The following is a 14035-nucleotide window of genomic DNA, read 5'->3' as shown; positions in this document are numbered from 1 at the left end:
TTTTTCGTTCAATGCCGACTAACTTATCAGTAGTATTTGTTTTAGTATTTACATTTCGAGCCGGGACCGTGGTGTAGGGTTAAGCGTGATTGCCCCTCACCCAGTCGGCCTGGGTTCGATCCCAGAAGGTCCCGGTGGCAAATTTTGAGACGAGATTTTTCTGATCACGCCTTCCGTCGGGCGGGAAGTAAATGTTGGCCCCGGACCAACCTAAAAAAGTTAGGTCGTTAGCTCAGTCCAGGTGTAGAAGTCGTCTCCCTGGGTCCTGTCCTGGTGGAGTCGCTGGTAGGCAGTTGGACTCACAATCCAAAGGTCGTCAGTTCGAATCCCGGGGTGGATGGAAGCTAAGGTGTAAAAAGAGGTTTGCAATTGCCTCAACAATCAAGCCTTCGGACACCTAGTTTCGAGTAGGAATCTTGCAATCGAGAACGCCCCGGCAATGCTGTAGAGCGAATAATTTGATTTTTTTGATTTCGTTACACAAATAAAATACATGATTTGCATTATTAAAAACAAACAACGACCCCACTTTGAATTCACATAAGTTATTTAAAAGTCAATTCTGTCTACGAGTTTAAACTATAAGGGAGATTAGAGTGGGGCAAAAGTTGTTGCGATTTTACTAAAACCACATTTTTCAAAAAATCATACCTCCGGTCTTATTCTTGATTTCCACGATCCAAAAGAAAGGTAATTAGTTGTGCTTTAATTATAAAATACTAGCTTAGATATTAAAGAAACATAGTTGAAAAGACTTAAAGATTAAATGAAAACATTGTTTGCTGATTTGAAGGTCTTGAGACCAAAGAGCTCAAAGCTATTTTTTTTATTTAGCGTAACATATTCAAAATGGTGAGATATAATTTTTCGATTCACCATGCGTCTCCAGCAAAATATACTGGATACTAATTTTGATGAAGCATGGTTTTTGAGTTCGATTGATGTACCGAAATCCGAAATTATCCATAAAAATCATATACAGTGGTGAAAATTCGACGACTATGATTAAAATTGCGATATAGTAGTTTATGCAACAAGTTGCAAAAAGGGGATTTTTTTCAGCACGAGTCGTTCATTTACCCAACGAGGTTCACCGAGTTGAATCAATACGACGAGTGATGAAAAAGTCAAGTTTTGCAACGATTTCCATACATTTTTTTTGCAATTCCGAAAAACACAATTCGAACAGAATTATAGGACAAATATCCATCAACGAATCGTTTATAAATCAAAAAATGTTGATAAGTACAACTTTTCTTAACAAGTGCTGAAAAGGGATTCTGTTATTTTTGGTAGAGAAAAGTAGACTGTTTCGTCGTTCGAGAATGACAGGAATTGTAAGTAGTTTCACGACGGAATTGCAAAAATGTACTTTTCATACTTTCTTACTATGAAATTTTCGATTTGTAATATTTGTTACAACTGTCCCTGACTTGCAAATAATCGTGTCGTTATTTTTTCATTCCTCATCAAATGCTTGCCATGACTGTCCATTTTGGTTACTAATCAGAAAACTCACGGCGCGATGATAAGGAATTCCTTATTGGGAAGCTACCCTCTTATCTTTGCCTAGATATCGTTCTTATAAAATAGAGCTTTAAAGCAAATTTGGGTCTAAGTAATAAATTGGACTCGCTGTCCGCAACACGCAAACTAATGGAAGTAGATCTATTGTACGTTCTTGCCGCGGTTAGCGTAGTTGGATTTGTGTACTATTGGTTGACGAAAAATAAAGGCTATTTTCATAACAAACCAATCCCTTCGATGGCTGTCAAGCCAATTGTGGGCAGCGCCGCTGATTTGTACCTTAAAAAGTGTTCCTTCTCGGAATACATCGAACGAGCGTATAACAAGTTTGCTGGTGTGAAGTAAGTTTCTCCTTCATGAAGTTCAGTGACCATGTATTGATTACTGGTAAATCATTTCACAGAGTTTTTGGCCTTTTTGACGCCAATATCCCAATGTTTGTGATTCGTGAACCGGAACTGATCAAGCGAATCGGCGTGAAAGACTTCGAGCACTTTATGGATCATCGACCGATTTTCGGAACGGATACCGACCATCCCGATATCCTGTTCCCAAAAAGCCTGTTCGCGTTGACGGACCAAAAGTGGAAGAACATGCGTGCGACACTGAGTCCGGCCTTTACTGGTTCCAAGATGCGGCAGATGTTCGATCTGGTCGTTGAGTGCAGCGAGAACATGGTCAAGTTCTACCAGAACGAAGTTCGGACCAAGGGCGGATCGCAGGAGTACGAAATGAAGGATGTATTTTCGCGATTCACGAATGATGTGATTGCGACGTGTGCCTTTGGTATCAAGGTGGACTCGTCGAGGGATCAAGATAACGAGTTTTATCAGCAGGGCAAGCGAATGATGCAGTTTGGAAGATTTAATGTGATATTACGCACTTTTGGATACCGGTTCGTTCCATCAATGATGGATAAGCTCGGGATTGATATTATAGACAAGGAACAAAATACGTACTTTGCTACGTTGATCAGAGATGCAGTAAAAACAAGGGAGTCCCACGGAATTGTCCGGCCAGATATGGTAAATCTTCTGATTGAAGCTAGAAAGGGTACGTTGAAGTATCAACATGAAAACGAACAAAACGAAGGATTCGCCACGGTATTGGAATCCGATGTGGGTAAAGCTCAAGTCATGAAGTCCATGAGTGAAAGTGAAATGATTGCGCAATGCTTGATCTTCTTCCTGGCCGGATTCGACACAGTGTCCACCTGTCTAACGTTCCTAGCGTATGAGCTAACAATGAATCCAGAAGCGCAGAACAAACTCTACGAAGAAATAATGGAAATGAAACGTTCCCTTAACGGAAAATCTCTCACCTATGACGCGCTCCAAAAAATGAAATACATGGACATGGCCGTTACGGAATCGCTCCGGATGTGGCCACCGGTTCCCGCAGTGGATCGACTTTGCGTGCGCGACTACGTGCTCGACGATGGAGAGGGATTGAAGTTTACAATCGAAAAGGGAACGGGAGTATGGTTCCCGGTGCACGGGTTGCATCACGATCCCAAGTTCTACCCAAACCCCAAAAAGTTTACCCCGGAACGGTTCAGTGACGAGAACAAGGCGAGCATAAATCCTGATGCTTACTTGCCGTTTGGAGTCGGCCCACGGAACTGTATTGGATCGAGATTTGCCCTGATGGAGGTTAAGGCAATCGTGTACTACATGTTGATGAACTTTAGCTTCGAAAAGACGTCGAACACGCAAGTTCCACTGCAGCTCAAAACAGGACTTTCCATGAGTCCTGAGAAGGGAGTTTATGTGAACTTTAAACCACGAAAAGTTTAATCAAAGAGAGGAAATAAAATGTTGCGTAGCGTTAGGTCGGGTTGTGAACAAACTTGACATACCTGAATAGTCATTTCCATAGCGTAAGAAATCTTTTGAATAATCTGAAAATAAACAAATAAAACTTGTAAATCAATGTGGAACCCTTAATTTGTAATAAGAAAGTGATATTAAAGCATTTAAGATGACAATGATTCATGTTTGATTTGAATTGCACATTGCTACACTGCCCATAATTGAAAATTCGGCTATTATGCCAAATCAAGTATTCCGAGAAAAACGCGTTTTAGTGTTTGTCACCAAATCTCCGTCAAGGCAATTTCCCATAAGAGTGGCATATTAGCCGTTTGGTTTTTCGCATCGGCAGCCAAACCTAAACACTATTTTAGTGAAATTCAAGTTGCAGAAGATGCGTTGGAACATCCTCTACCACCTGGTTCTAATATCTCGTTTTTGCCAAAAGTGGATATTAGCCGTTTTTTCAATGGTGGGCAGTACAGGACTTTGGATTGTTGCACAGTTCATTAGATAACAAGGTGTTAATAGATATTTGGATTGAATATTAATAATAGAAACCGCAGTAACCGCAAAACATACTTCGCTAATTATTAAAATCTATGTGATATTAAAAGAATACTCATTATTATGCCCAGTTATGTTTATTTTGGAAGAAGCTTAACAATGATTGGCTTCTCCGTGGCCAGAAGTGAAAAACCCTTGACTATGGTCGGTGGAACGGTTGTATTATTGCACCTTTCAATAGTAAAATTCAGCAGTAGATAATACATAATACATTTGACTTCCATCAGCGCAAAGCGAGATCCGATGCAGTTTCTCGATCCTATTCCAAATGGCATGTAGGTTCCAGGTTGGATTTCCAACCTGCGCTTTTCGTTGAAGCGCTCCGGGTCGAACTTTTTCGGATTATTATAAAACCTTGGATCGTGATGAATTCCCTGAATTGGCAGCCAAATTCCTGCCCCTTTCTCGATGGTAAATTTAAGTCCTTGTCCATCGTCAAGCACGTAATCCTTCACACAGTATCGATCGACTGCTGAGGCTGGAGGCCACATCCTTAGCGATTCAGACAGAACCATATCCAGGTAGGTCATCTTGTGCAATGAGTCATACGTTAGCGATCCTCCGTTTAGCATGCGATTCGTATCCTCGACTTCCTTTCTTAGCTTCTCCTGAACATCCGGATTCAGCGCTAGCTCATAAGCTAGAAAGGTGAGTGCCGTTGAGACAGTGTCAAATCCAGCCAGGAAGAAGAAAAAACACTGTCCAATCATTTCGTTCTCGGTCATCACATGTGTAGAGTGGGTCCTTCCTATTTCGGACTCTTCAACGGCAGCAAATCCTGCGTTTTGTTCCACTTCTTGTTGCTGGTGCTTTAGCATACCTTGTCGTGCTTGCAGCAGCAGGTGGATCATGTCCGGACGAACGACACCAGACTCTCTCGATTTAATGGCATCCTTAATAAGTTTCGAAAAGAAGTCACTCTGCTCTTGACCGATCATATCGATGCCAAACCGAGCCATCCAGTCCGGAAACAGTCGGAATCCAAACAATTTCATTAGCATTTTGAAGCTTGTAAAGTTGGCAATTTCCAACCCGTTTTTGTAAAACTCGTTTTCGCGATTTCTAGACGAATCGACCTTGATTCCAAACGCACAGGTTGCGATCACATCGTTGGCGAATCGTGAAAACAGATCCTTCATGTCGTACTCTTGGGCTCCCTTCTTCCGATAGAACTCAATCATGCTTTCGCTGCACTCTACCACAAGTTCAAACATTTGCTTCATTTTTACTCCAGTGAACGCCGGACTCAACGTCGATCGCATGCGTTTCCAGTGCTGTCCCGTCAGCGTGAAAAGTGTCTTCGTGGCGATTAAATTGGGATGCTCGATGTCACTGGCGCCGAAAACGGGACGATGGTCAATAAAGTACTCGAAATCTTTGATCGCAATCAGCTTGATTAATTCCGGATCACGAAGCACAAACATCGGCATCATGGTGTCAAACAGGCCAAACACTCTGAAAGAATTACAGCTTAGCGTTCGAAATTGCCTTGTCATTTAATCTATAGGTACTCACTTAGCCCCCGAGTACTTGTTGTAGATGGATTCGATGAAATCCGGAAAGGAGCAGCACTTCAACATTAATCGACCGGTGCTACCGAGGAACGGCGTAACGGCCATCGACGGTATCGGTTTGTTGTGGAAGTAATCATGGCTCTTAGTCAGCAGATAGTAGATAAGTGCTGCGATTAACGTCCCAGCGCAGAGATAGGCCACGTCGATTTGCATGGTGTTTTGGGGAGTGAACTCGCGATCCGTCCCGTACGGCAGCTCAACGTCAACTGAATGTTCAAAATTTGGGGAGCGTTGATGAATGGAAGCTTTGATTAAATTTAGGTAGGGTGGAACTTGAACAAGTTTTTTTTTCGAGGCATAAATGATATCTTTAATTATAAGCAAAAACGACACTAGAATAAACGTTGTGGAAATGTCAATGAACGAGTTCTTATTGCTATGGAAGGACCCTAGATATGAAGGAAACACTGTAGGCTTAATATTAAGTTTGTGTTTGTGTGTGTGTGTGTGTGTGTGTGTGTGTGTGTGTGTGTGTGTGTGTGTGTGTGTGTGTGTGTGTGTGTGTGTGTGTGTGTGTGTGTGTGTGTGTGTGTGTGTGTGTGTGTGTGTGTGTGTGTGTGTGTGTGTGTGTGTGTGTGTGTGTGTGTGTGTGTGTGTGTGTGTGTGTGTGTCCAGTATAACTCGAAAACGGCTCCACGCAAAATAACACAAAAGAGTGTACCGTAAACCGGGGTGACTTTGATATGATTTTATGGCCTACTTAAAACCTAAAATGTTACTAGGGAAGGTTTGTCTCAAGATTATTATTTTTAAAACATGTACTGGGGTAACCCACCCAAGGTCCATACACCATTTCTGAAAAAAAAATTTTTTTAATAGTGGTTTAAAAAATAGTTACGTTAAAAATTCTAAGTTATTTAGTTAACTAAGTTTATAAGCTTTTTAACAAAATACATAAAAATTTAGGTTAAATTGTTCAAAAGTTAAAATGTTGCCTGAAATTCGTCAAAAATAGTATTATTAATAAAATTATCGATTAATATGGCATTTAAAGCCAAATTAGAAGCAAAAATCAAAAGTTTTCACAATTTATATGAAGTCTGTTCAACTGAAAATGCCTATGACTCTAGAGTTTTTTTTGTGATTAATGTTTCAAAAACACATAATATTAATAATTTACAAACTTATTTTACCATTCCCTAGCGGAAAATTGTCTAAACAATCCGAAAATGCATTCCGTTTTCCGATTCAAAAGCATGTTCATTGAGAAAAACATGACACTTTGAGAAGATTTAAATAATGCTATTCATCAACATTTTCTTAGTAATAGTTAACTAACATTTTAAACTTTTCAAAATTTTATGAAAAGTTCTTCTTGGAGTACTTTTCACTTCTCTACTACGGTCAGTATGATTCAATATCATTCAATACGTATTTAATTTGTAGTCGTCATTTTGCGGAAAAATCTCAAACCTATCAAAGTCACCCCCGTTTACGGTAATTGCAAATCATGACTAGCGTAATTTTTTTGAATTCGGAAACAGAGAATTATGCGATAATTTTGGATAATTTGTGGCAAGACGAAGTTTGACGGGTTAGCTAAGAACTTATGTTTTTCGCTGTAAATAATCATATAACAATAACTGAAGAAAATTGGAATGGGGAGACTAGTTTGTTTTTGGAAAATAATTCAAAGAACAAAGATTTGGTATGTTTAAAAAAAACTATTTAATGTTTTATATTAACTTATTATTCATTCAAACATTAAATCTTAAACTGTAGAAATAAAAATCGTCATTTTCTTGGTCTAAACTCCAAATGAACGCCCTTTTCCGGTATTACATCAGTCATACTTTTAATGAGTACTAATGGCACTTCAGTTTTGCTGGTGCGTTCAAACGAGAAGCTTTGCATCATGTAGTAAATAATCGTCTTCACTTCGGACAGTGCAAATCGCGATCCAATACAGTTTCTCGGACCAATGCCGAACGGGAGATACGTTCCTGGTTTGATACTGCCCTTCCGGTCGTCGCTGAACCGTTCCGGATCGAATTTCGCCGGATTTGGGAAATATTGAGGGTCATTGTGAAGCGCATGAACAGGGAACCACAGTGCCGTGTCTTTGTCAATTTTGAACGAAAGTCCGTTCCCGTCGTCCAGTTGGTAGTCTTTTACGCATAAACGATCGATAGCCGGAGCTGGCGGCCATCTGCGAAGAGTCTCAGAAACTACCATGTCTAGGTATTTCATCTTCTGAAGTGCATCGTATGTCAATGACTTTCCTCCAAGCGATTCTTGGGTGTCCTGCACCTCTTTGTACAGTTTGTTCTGTACCTCTGGGTTGATGGCAAGTTCATAGGTCAGGAATAGAAGACACGTTGACACGGTATCAAAACCAGCCAAGAAAAATATCAGACACTGCGCAACCATTTCCGTATCGGTCATATCGGTGGACACCTGCACTTTACCGACATCGGATTCGTCTACTGTGGCGAATCCTTCATTTTGTTCCTTTTCCTGTTGATGTTTTAGAGTTCCCTTTCGCGCTTGGATCAGTAGATTAATCATATCCGGTCGAACGATGCCCTTTTCGTTGCGATCCTTCACGGCAGACAAGATCAACGACGAAAAATAGCTGTTCTGCTCTTCGTCGATCATATCAATGCCCAGGCGACCCATCAGAGCCGGAAACAGTTGATATCCGATCATCCTCAATATCACACTGAATCTACCAAAGTTCATCATTTTTTTACCGTTAACGTAAAATTCGTTATCCTTATCTTTTACAGAATCTACCGCCAAACCGAAAGCACACGTCGCCACAACATCGTTGGCGAACCTCGAAAACACATCCTTCATTTCGTACTCCTGTGGTCCCTTCGATTTAGCCTCTTCCCGGTAGTATGTCGCCATCCTTTCACTGCACTCGACGATCAGTTCGAACATTTGGCGCATTTTGCTCCCCGTAAAAGCCGGACTCAATGTCGCTCGCATAGTCTTCCAGCGTTGTCCGGCCAGCGTGAACAAAGATTTACCGACCAACAAATTGGGATGATCGTACTCGGGATTTCCAAACACAGGCTGATGATCCATGAAATGTTCAAAGTCCTTCACACCAACCTGCTTGATCAACTCCGGATCACGGATCACGAAAATCGGTCTTGTCATATCCATCATCCCGAACACTCTGTGGAGTAAACTTATGTTAATCCCATTTCAAAACGAACCTCAATTTCTATTTGATACATACTTGGCATTCGCGTACTTGTCGTAGCTGTTCTGGACAAACTCGGAGAAGGCGATTTTCTTGAATAACATCGGCCAGGTGCTTCCCACAATTGGCTTAACGGCCATCGAGGGAATCGGCTTCTCGTGGAAGTAGTCATCGTTCCGGGTGATCCAGTAGTACAGGAAGCCCAGAATCGCGACTATCGGTACGGCGTACGCAAGATCTATCTGCATCGTGCCGGTTCTTTTCGGTTCGGTGGTTTGAGAAGAAATAATTTTGGGCTACGCTACAGGGCAGTAAGAAACGTGTAGCCGTTATCAGCTCACAGCTGATTAGTTTCCAAATATGGCAGGTGAGAAATTTAAAATTGATAACATGATAAGACACGTTTTGAGCTTTATGTATATTACAGTTATCAAACATCCTTATATGGAAAGTAAAAATTATGCAATATCGAAAGTCGATTGCATTCAAACAAATTTAAACGTGCTAAAACATGCTTAAAATGATTATCAACGCACGGAAATATATTTTACATTATTTTAAGTTAAGTTAAGCAAACTTCCATTTCCATTGAAATTTTGATGTTATTTGAAAAGTATTTGTTGGAAGCTTCTTGTGCTGCTCGGTAAAATAAATAGCGAGATGATAACTACCAATACCAAACATTGCATTGAAAAATTGCATTATTTATCAGTAAAATTCTCAAGCTTATCATACTACTGATAAACCCATTTGGGAGGTGTTTCCCAAATATGGCATGTAGGGTAGAGTAGTCATCAATGAGACACGGGGAACAATGATAAAATGGCTCTCACAAGTCGTAGTTTCAACCAATCAGGCTCATATTCTGGGGGAAAGGTGTATCTACTGGATACACGTCTGCTATAATAGTGGCTTTGGTTATGGACGCTCCCTTGAAAAGTTTTTCATAAATGTTTGATTCTTGGGTGTTAAAGTAAATTAAAGACAAAAAATACTTTTTCGCTCGTAGACTGCCATTTACACCAAGACTAATATTTCTTCAAATTTCTTTCGACGTTCCATAGGGATTGAGTTGGGCTGCAATGTTCTTTCATTAGGTTTGACCAAAATTTAGAATATATCCAGAATCCAGGGCTGTTTGATTGTTCCCCACTCATTTTAGCCCATGGGTAACAATGAGACACTTTGATTTTTCTTCATAAAACATTAAAAAGTCTGTGTAAATCTTTCAAAACATGAATTTACTGTGATTTTTGGCATATTTATAGATTTTTAACTTCATTCAACCAAACATACAAAGTTATTTGGTGTAAATATATGGATTTTACAAAATTTAAATACTTTATAGTATAACTTTTGTTAATTAAAGTTTCATGTTGACAAAATTGCTCTAAAATGTTCAAGGCAAGTCACCTGTAATGGAACAATACAAAAACATGATGTTTTACTAGAAAAGTATTGATTTTCGTAGAGTGTCTCATTGTTCCCCAGCTGTCTCATTGTTCCTGCCAATTGCGACTACAATGAGACAGTTGAATAACTCTGGCTGTAGATGTCGGATCGATCTCATATTTTGGTCAATGTTAGAACACACTAAAAGAAAAAAAATGCAACAAAAGGCTCATTAAAACATGCTGATGAAAAAATTAAAAAAAAATCGTTGAAAGTTGAAAACCAAAAGTGTCTCATTGATAACTACCCTACCCTAAGTGCTGAAAAAGTTCTGTTATCACCAGTGGTGTCTCTCAAAATGTACTTTAAGAGGCTTTCTTTTCCAGATACGCTTATCAGTTGTTGCTTTCAGCTGTTAGTTTCAGCTGTTGTTACGCAAGCTTAAAAATTCTGTTAAAATTTATTGGCAAAGCTGATATCCACATTTCATTCTAATTCGTCATAATAGCCAACTCCGTTAGTTTGTCGCAGTATCAAGTTGATGAACGCAATTAAGCGCGCTAATCATCAATTTCACTTTCTTACCAAACACACAAACAACAAAATTCCGCACTACCCCAAGGCATGAGCCGTTAACTTACGATCAACGCGTCACAATGAAGTAAATTGAGTAGAACGACTCAACCGGTGGAGTTCAATTTCTGTGGCTCTAATTCTCACACCTTTTGCGTAGCGACGATGATTCACTAACTCATCATAGCACCCTACGGAGAGATCAGGTTCGTCTATAGAGCAATTCTCTGAGATTTCGGTCATTCGATATTTTTAAATCCGGCTGAAATTTTTTTGGTGCCTTCGGTATGCCCAAAGAAGCCATTTTGCATCATTAGTTTGTCCATAAAATTTTCCATACAAATTTGGCAGCTGTCCATACAAAAATGATATGTGAAAATTCAAAAATCTGTATCTTTTGAAGGAATTTTTTGATCGATTTGGTGTCTTGGGCAAAGTTGTTGGTATAGATATGGACTACACTGAAAAAAATGATACACGGTAAAAAAAATTGGAGATTTTTAATTTAACTTTTTGTAACTAAAACTTGATTTGCAAAAAAAACACTATTTTTTTTTTTTTTTATATGTTTTAGAGGACATAAAATGCCAACTTTTCAGAAATTTCCAGAGTGGGCAAAAAATCTTTGACCGAGTTATGATTTTTTTGAATCAATACAGATTTTTTCAAAAAATCGAAATATTGGTCGCAAAAAAATTTCAACTTCATTTTTCGATGTAAAATCGAATTTGCAATCAAAAAGTACTCCAGTGAATTTTTGATAAAGTGCACCGTTTTCAAGTTATAACCATTTTTGGGTAACTTTTTTGGAAATAGTCACAGTTTTTAATTTTTTTAAAATAGTGCCCATGTTTGCCCACTTTAAAAAAAAATATTTTTGAAAAGCTGAGAAAATTCTCTATATTTTGCTTTTTCGGACTTTGTTGATACGTCCTTCAGTTGCTGAGATATTGCCATGCAAAGGGGAAAAAACAGGAAAATTAATGTTTTCTAAGTCTCACCCAAACAACCCACCATTTTCTAATGTCGATATCTCAGCAACTTAAGGTCCGATTTACAATGTTAAAACATGAAACATTTGTGAAATTTTCCGATCTTTTCGAAAAAAAATATTTTCAAAAATTTAAAATCAATACTAACATTTCAAACCGGCCAAACATTCAATATTACGCCCATTTGAAATGTTAGTCTTGATTTAAAATTTTTGATGATATTTTTTTCGAAAAGATCGGAAAATTTCTCAAATGTTTCATGTTTTAACATTGTAAATCCCCAAGTAACATTTTTTTCCAGGAGTACTACAAGAGCTCTTCAAGATAGCTACAGCATAGCAGTTTGGACCACGGTAGGCTAAAATTCTCTTCAAAACTTCATCAGGAGTTTGGAAGAGTACTTGAAGAGAGTTTTATACTACCGCGGTCCAAACTGCTATGCTGTAGCTATCTTGAAGATTTCTTGTAGAACTCCTGAAAAAAAAGTTACTTGGGTCAGACCTATAGTTGCTGAGATATCGACATAAGAAAATGGTGGGTTGTTCGGGTGAGACTTAGAAAACATCAATTTTCATGTTTTTTAACCTTTGCATGGCAATATCTCAGCAACTAAGGGTCGTATCAACAAAGTCCAAAAAAGCAAAATATAGAGAATTTTCTTAGCTATTTAAAAATATTTTTTTCAATAGTGGGCAAACATGGGCACTATTTTTTAAAAATAAAAAACTGTGACAATTTCCAAAAAAGTTACCCAAAAATGGTTATAACTTGAAAACAATGCACTTTATCAAAAAATCACTGGAGTACTTTTTGATTGCAAATTCGTTTTTTTGCAAATCAAGTTTTAGTGACAAAAAGTTAAATTAAAAATCACCAAATTTTTTTTTACCGTGTATCATTTTTTTTTCAGTGTAGTCCATATCCGTACCTACAACTTTTCCGAAGACACCAAATCGATCAAAAAATTCCTTCAAAAGATACAGATTTTTGAATTTTTGCATATCATTTTTGTAAGGACAGCTGCCAAATTTGTATGGAAAATTATATGGACAAAATAATGATGCAAAATGGTTTTTTTGGGCATACCGAAGGCACCAAAAAAGTTTCAGCCGGATTGAAAAATACAAAAATTAAAATTGAAGAAAAATGTCCGATTCCGTAGAGAACTGCTCTATAGTGTTTCATTAGTCGCCTTGCAAGATTCTTAAGTTGATCATAGCAGGCGCACAGCAAAGGTCAATGTTGCGCATCGCCTACTGCGACGATGTCTCCATTTAACTTTTTATTAGTTATGATGATGAACGAGATCGCCATGCTTTTTAAGCCAGTTATGTTTAGTCTGGAACTTCGTTATGCACAGTTCAACAAAGTCAACGGAGAAGTACTTTTGGCGTTTGATTTAAAATGCAAACTATTCACAATTTGAGCCATTCTCACTTCATTCAGAGCAATCTTATCTTGTCTGATAAGGTAGCTATATTATTCCTTCGCATGTCCCCAGCTGCTTCAGTCGCGTGCCACAGCCGAACAGCGATGGAGGTCGATCTGCTGTACGTCACCACGTTCGTTACCATCATTGGTCTGCTGTACTATCTACTGACCAAAAACAATGGGTACTTCCACGACAAACCAATCCCATCAATGGCCGTTTACCCTCTGTTGGGATCGTCCGCACCGTTGATGCTGAAAAGGGTTACTTTCCCGAACTTTGTCAAGTTAATTTACGACAAGTATCCGTCAGCTCGGTAAGTATCAACGTTCGTGTGATTCCTGAAATCATTCCTGAAACACGTTATTCTCACTAGGGTGTTCGGTTTTTTCGACACTACGACCCCGATCTTCGTCATCCGTGATCCGGAGCTGATCAAGCGGATTGCGGTTAAGGATTTTGACCACTTTGTGGACCACCGACCGATGTTCGGTCACGTGGACATGGACGGTGATGATTCGCACAAGCTGTTTGCCAAATCACTGTTCGCCATGACTGGACAGCGCTGGCGGGAGATGCGAGCAACGTTGAGTCCGGCGTTCACCGGGAGTAAGATGCGTCAGATGTTTGGACTGATGGTGGAGGGATGTGAGACACTGATGCAGTACCTTGAAGATCAAACAAATGCCAAAGGAAGCACGATTGAGATTGAGGTTAAGGACGTTCTTTCGAGGTTGGGAATCGACGTGATTGCGACTTGTGCCTTCGGGTTGAAGGTAAACTCGTTAAAAGAACCCGAGAATGAGTTTTACCGACAGGGTAGAAGAATTGTGAATTTTTCCGGATTTGGATTTATATTAAAGATAGCCTCAATGCGGTTCTTCCCCAAGCTGACGACAATGCTCGGAATCGACGTTGTTGATCGTGAACAAGCTGATTACTTCACTAAACTCATCCGGGATACTATGAGCACTCGCGAAGGTCAAGGTATTGTTCGGCATGATATGATTGACTTG

The 14035-nt window shown here is 39.2% G+C and overlaps 5 protein-coding genes across 7 annotated transcripts in view; 2 read left to right on the top strand and 3 right to left on the bottom strand.

Moving 5' to 3' along the window:
- Window positions 1-14035, bottom strand: part of LOC120426498 (sodium-dependent transporter bedraggled) — a 96858-nt gene that overhangs the window by 48320 nt on the left and 34503 nt on the right. For 2 of the 3 annotated variants that reach the window (XM_052707962.1, XM_052707963.1), the window contains exon 3: window positions 3386-3427. The exons of the other annotated variant lie outside the window; for it this stretch is intronic. In XM_052707962.1, coding sequence (XP_052563922.1) covers window positions 3386-3427 — 42 coding nt within the window. The remainder of the gene's footprint in view (window positions 1-3385; window positions 3428-14035) is intronic. 3 annotated transcript variants of the gene reach the window in all.
- LOC120426494 (probable cytochrome P450 9f2) lies at window positions 1622-3459 on the top strand. The gene is made up of 2 exons (XM_039591263.2): window positions 1622-1868; window positions 1931-3459. The coding sequence occupies exons 1-2, from the start codon at window positions 1657-1659 to the stop codon at window positions 3321-3323; spliced, it is 1605 nt and encodes a 534-aa protein (XP_039447197.2). The 5' UTR covers window positions 1622-1656; the 3' UTR covers window positions 3324-3459.
- LOC120426509 (cytochrome P450 9e2-like) lies at window positions 3949-5701 on the bottom strand. Its single transcript, XM_039591280.2, has 2 exons — window positions 5421-5701; window positions 3949-5360 (listed from the first exon to the last, which is right to left on the bottom strand). Exons 1-2 carry the CDS (start codon window positions 5630-5632, stop codon window positions 3983-3985), a joined length of 1590 nt encoding a protein of 529 aa, XP_039447214.1. The 5' UTR covers window positions 5633-5701; the 3' UTR covers window positions 3949-3982.
- Window positions 7139-8939, bottom strand: LOC120426508 (cytochrome P450 9e2-like). Its single transcript, XM_039591279.2, has 2 exons — window positions 8670-8939; window positions 7139-8606 (listed from the first exon to the last, which is right to left on the bottom strand). Exons 1-2 carry the CDS (start codon window positions 8879-8881, stop codon window positions 7214-7216), a joined length of 1605 nt encoding a protein of 534 aa, XP_039447213.1. The 5' UTR covers window positions 8882-8939; the 3' UTR covers window positions 7139-7213.
- The window catches only part of LOC120426495 (cytochrome P450 9e2-like), a 1860-nt gene continuing 910 nt past the window's right edge, over window positions 13086-14035 (top strand). The window contains exons 1-2 of the mRNA XM_052707970.1: window positions 13086-13335; window positions 13396-14035. Coding sequence (XP_052563930.1) covers window positions 13124-13335; window positions 13396-14035 — 852 coding nt within the window. The 5' untranslated portion in view covers window positions 13086-13123. The remainder of the gene's footprint in view (window positions 13336-13395) is intronic.

This window comes from Culex pipiens, chromosome 2 (genome assembly GCF_016801865.2).
Source record: "Culex pipiens pallens isolate TS chromosome 2, TS_CPP_V2, whole genome shotgun sequence".
NCBI lineage: Eukaryota > Metazoa > Arthropoda > Insecta > Diptera > Culicidae > Culex > Culex pipiens.
Note: the sequence above shows the minus strand (reverse complement) of the source record. Positions and strands in the feature narration are given on the sequence as shown.

Excerpts from the sequence above, each read along its gene's own strand:
- LOC120426494 (XM_039591263.2), top strand. The coding sequence starts at position 1,657 with ATGGAAGTAGATCTATTGTACGTTCTTGCCGCGGTTAGCGTAGTTGGA. Across the intron at positions 1,869-1,930 it reads AACAAGTTTGCTGGTGTGAA|AGTTTTTGGCCTTTTTGACG; the intron begins GTAAGTTTCTCC and ends ATCATTTCACAG.
- LOC120426508 (XM_039591279.2), bottom strand. The coding sequence starts at position 8,881 with ATGCAGATAGATCTTGCGTACGCCGTACCGATAGTCGCGATTCTGGGC. Across the intron at positions 8,607-8,669 it reads GACAAGTACGCGAATGCCAA|AGTGTTCGGGATGATGGATA; the intron begins GTATGTATCAAA and ends TTTACTCCACAG.
- LOC120426509 (XM_039591280.2), bottom strand. The coding sequence starts at position 5,632 with ATGCAAATCGACGTGGCCTATCTCTGCGCTGGGACGTTAATCGCAGCA. Across the intron at positions 5,361-5,420 it reads AACAAGTACTCGGGGGCTAA|AGTGTTTGGCCTGTTTGACA; the intron begins GTGAGTACCTAT and ends TAATTCTTTCAG.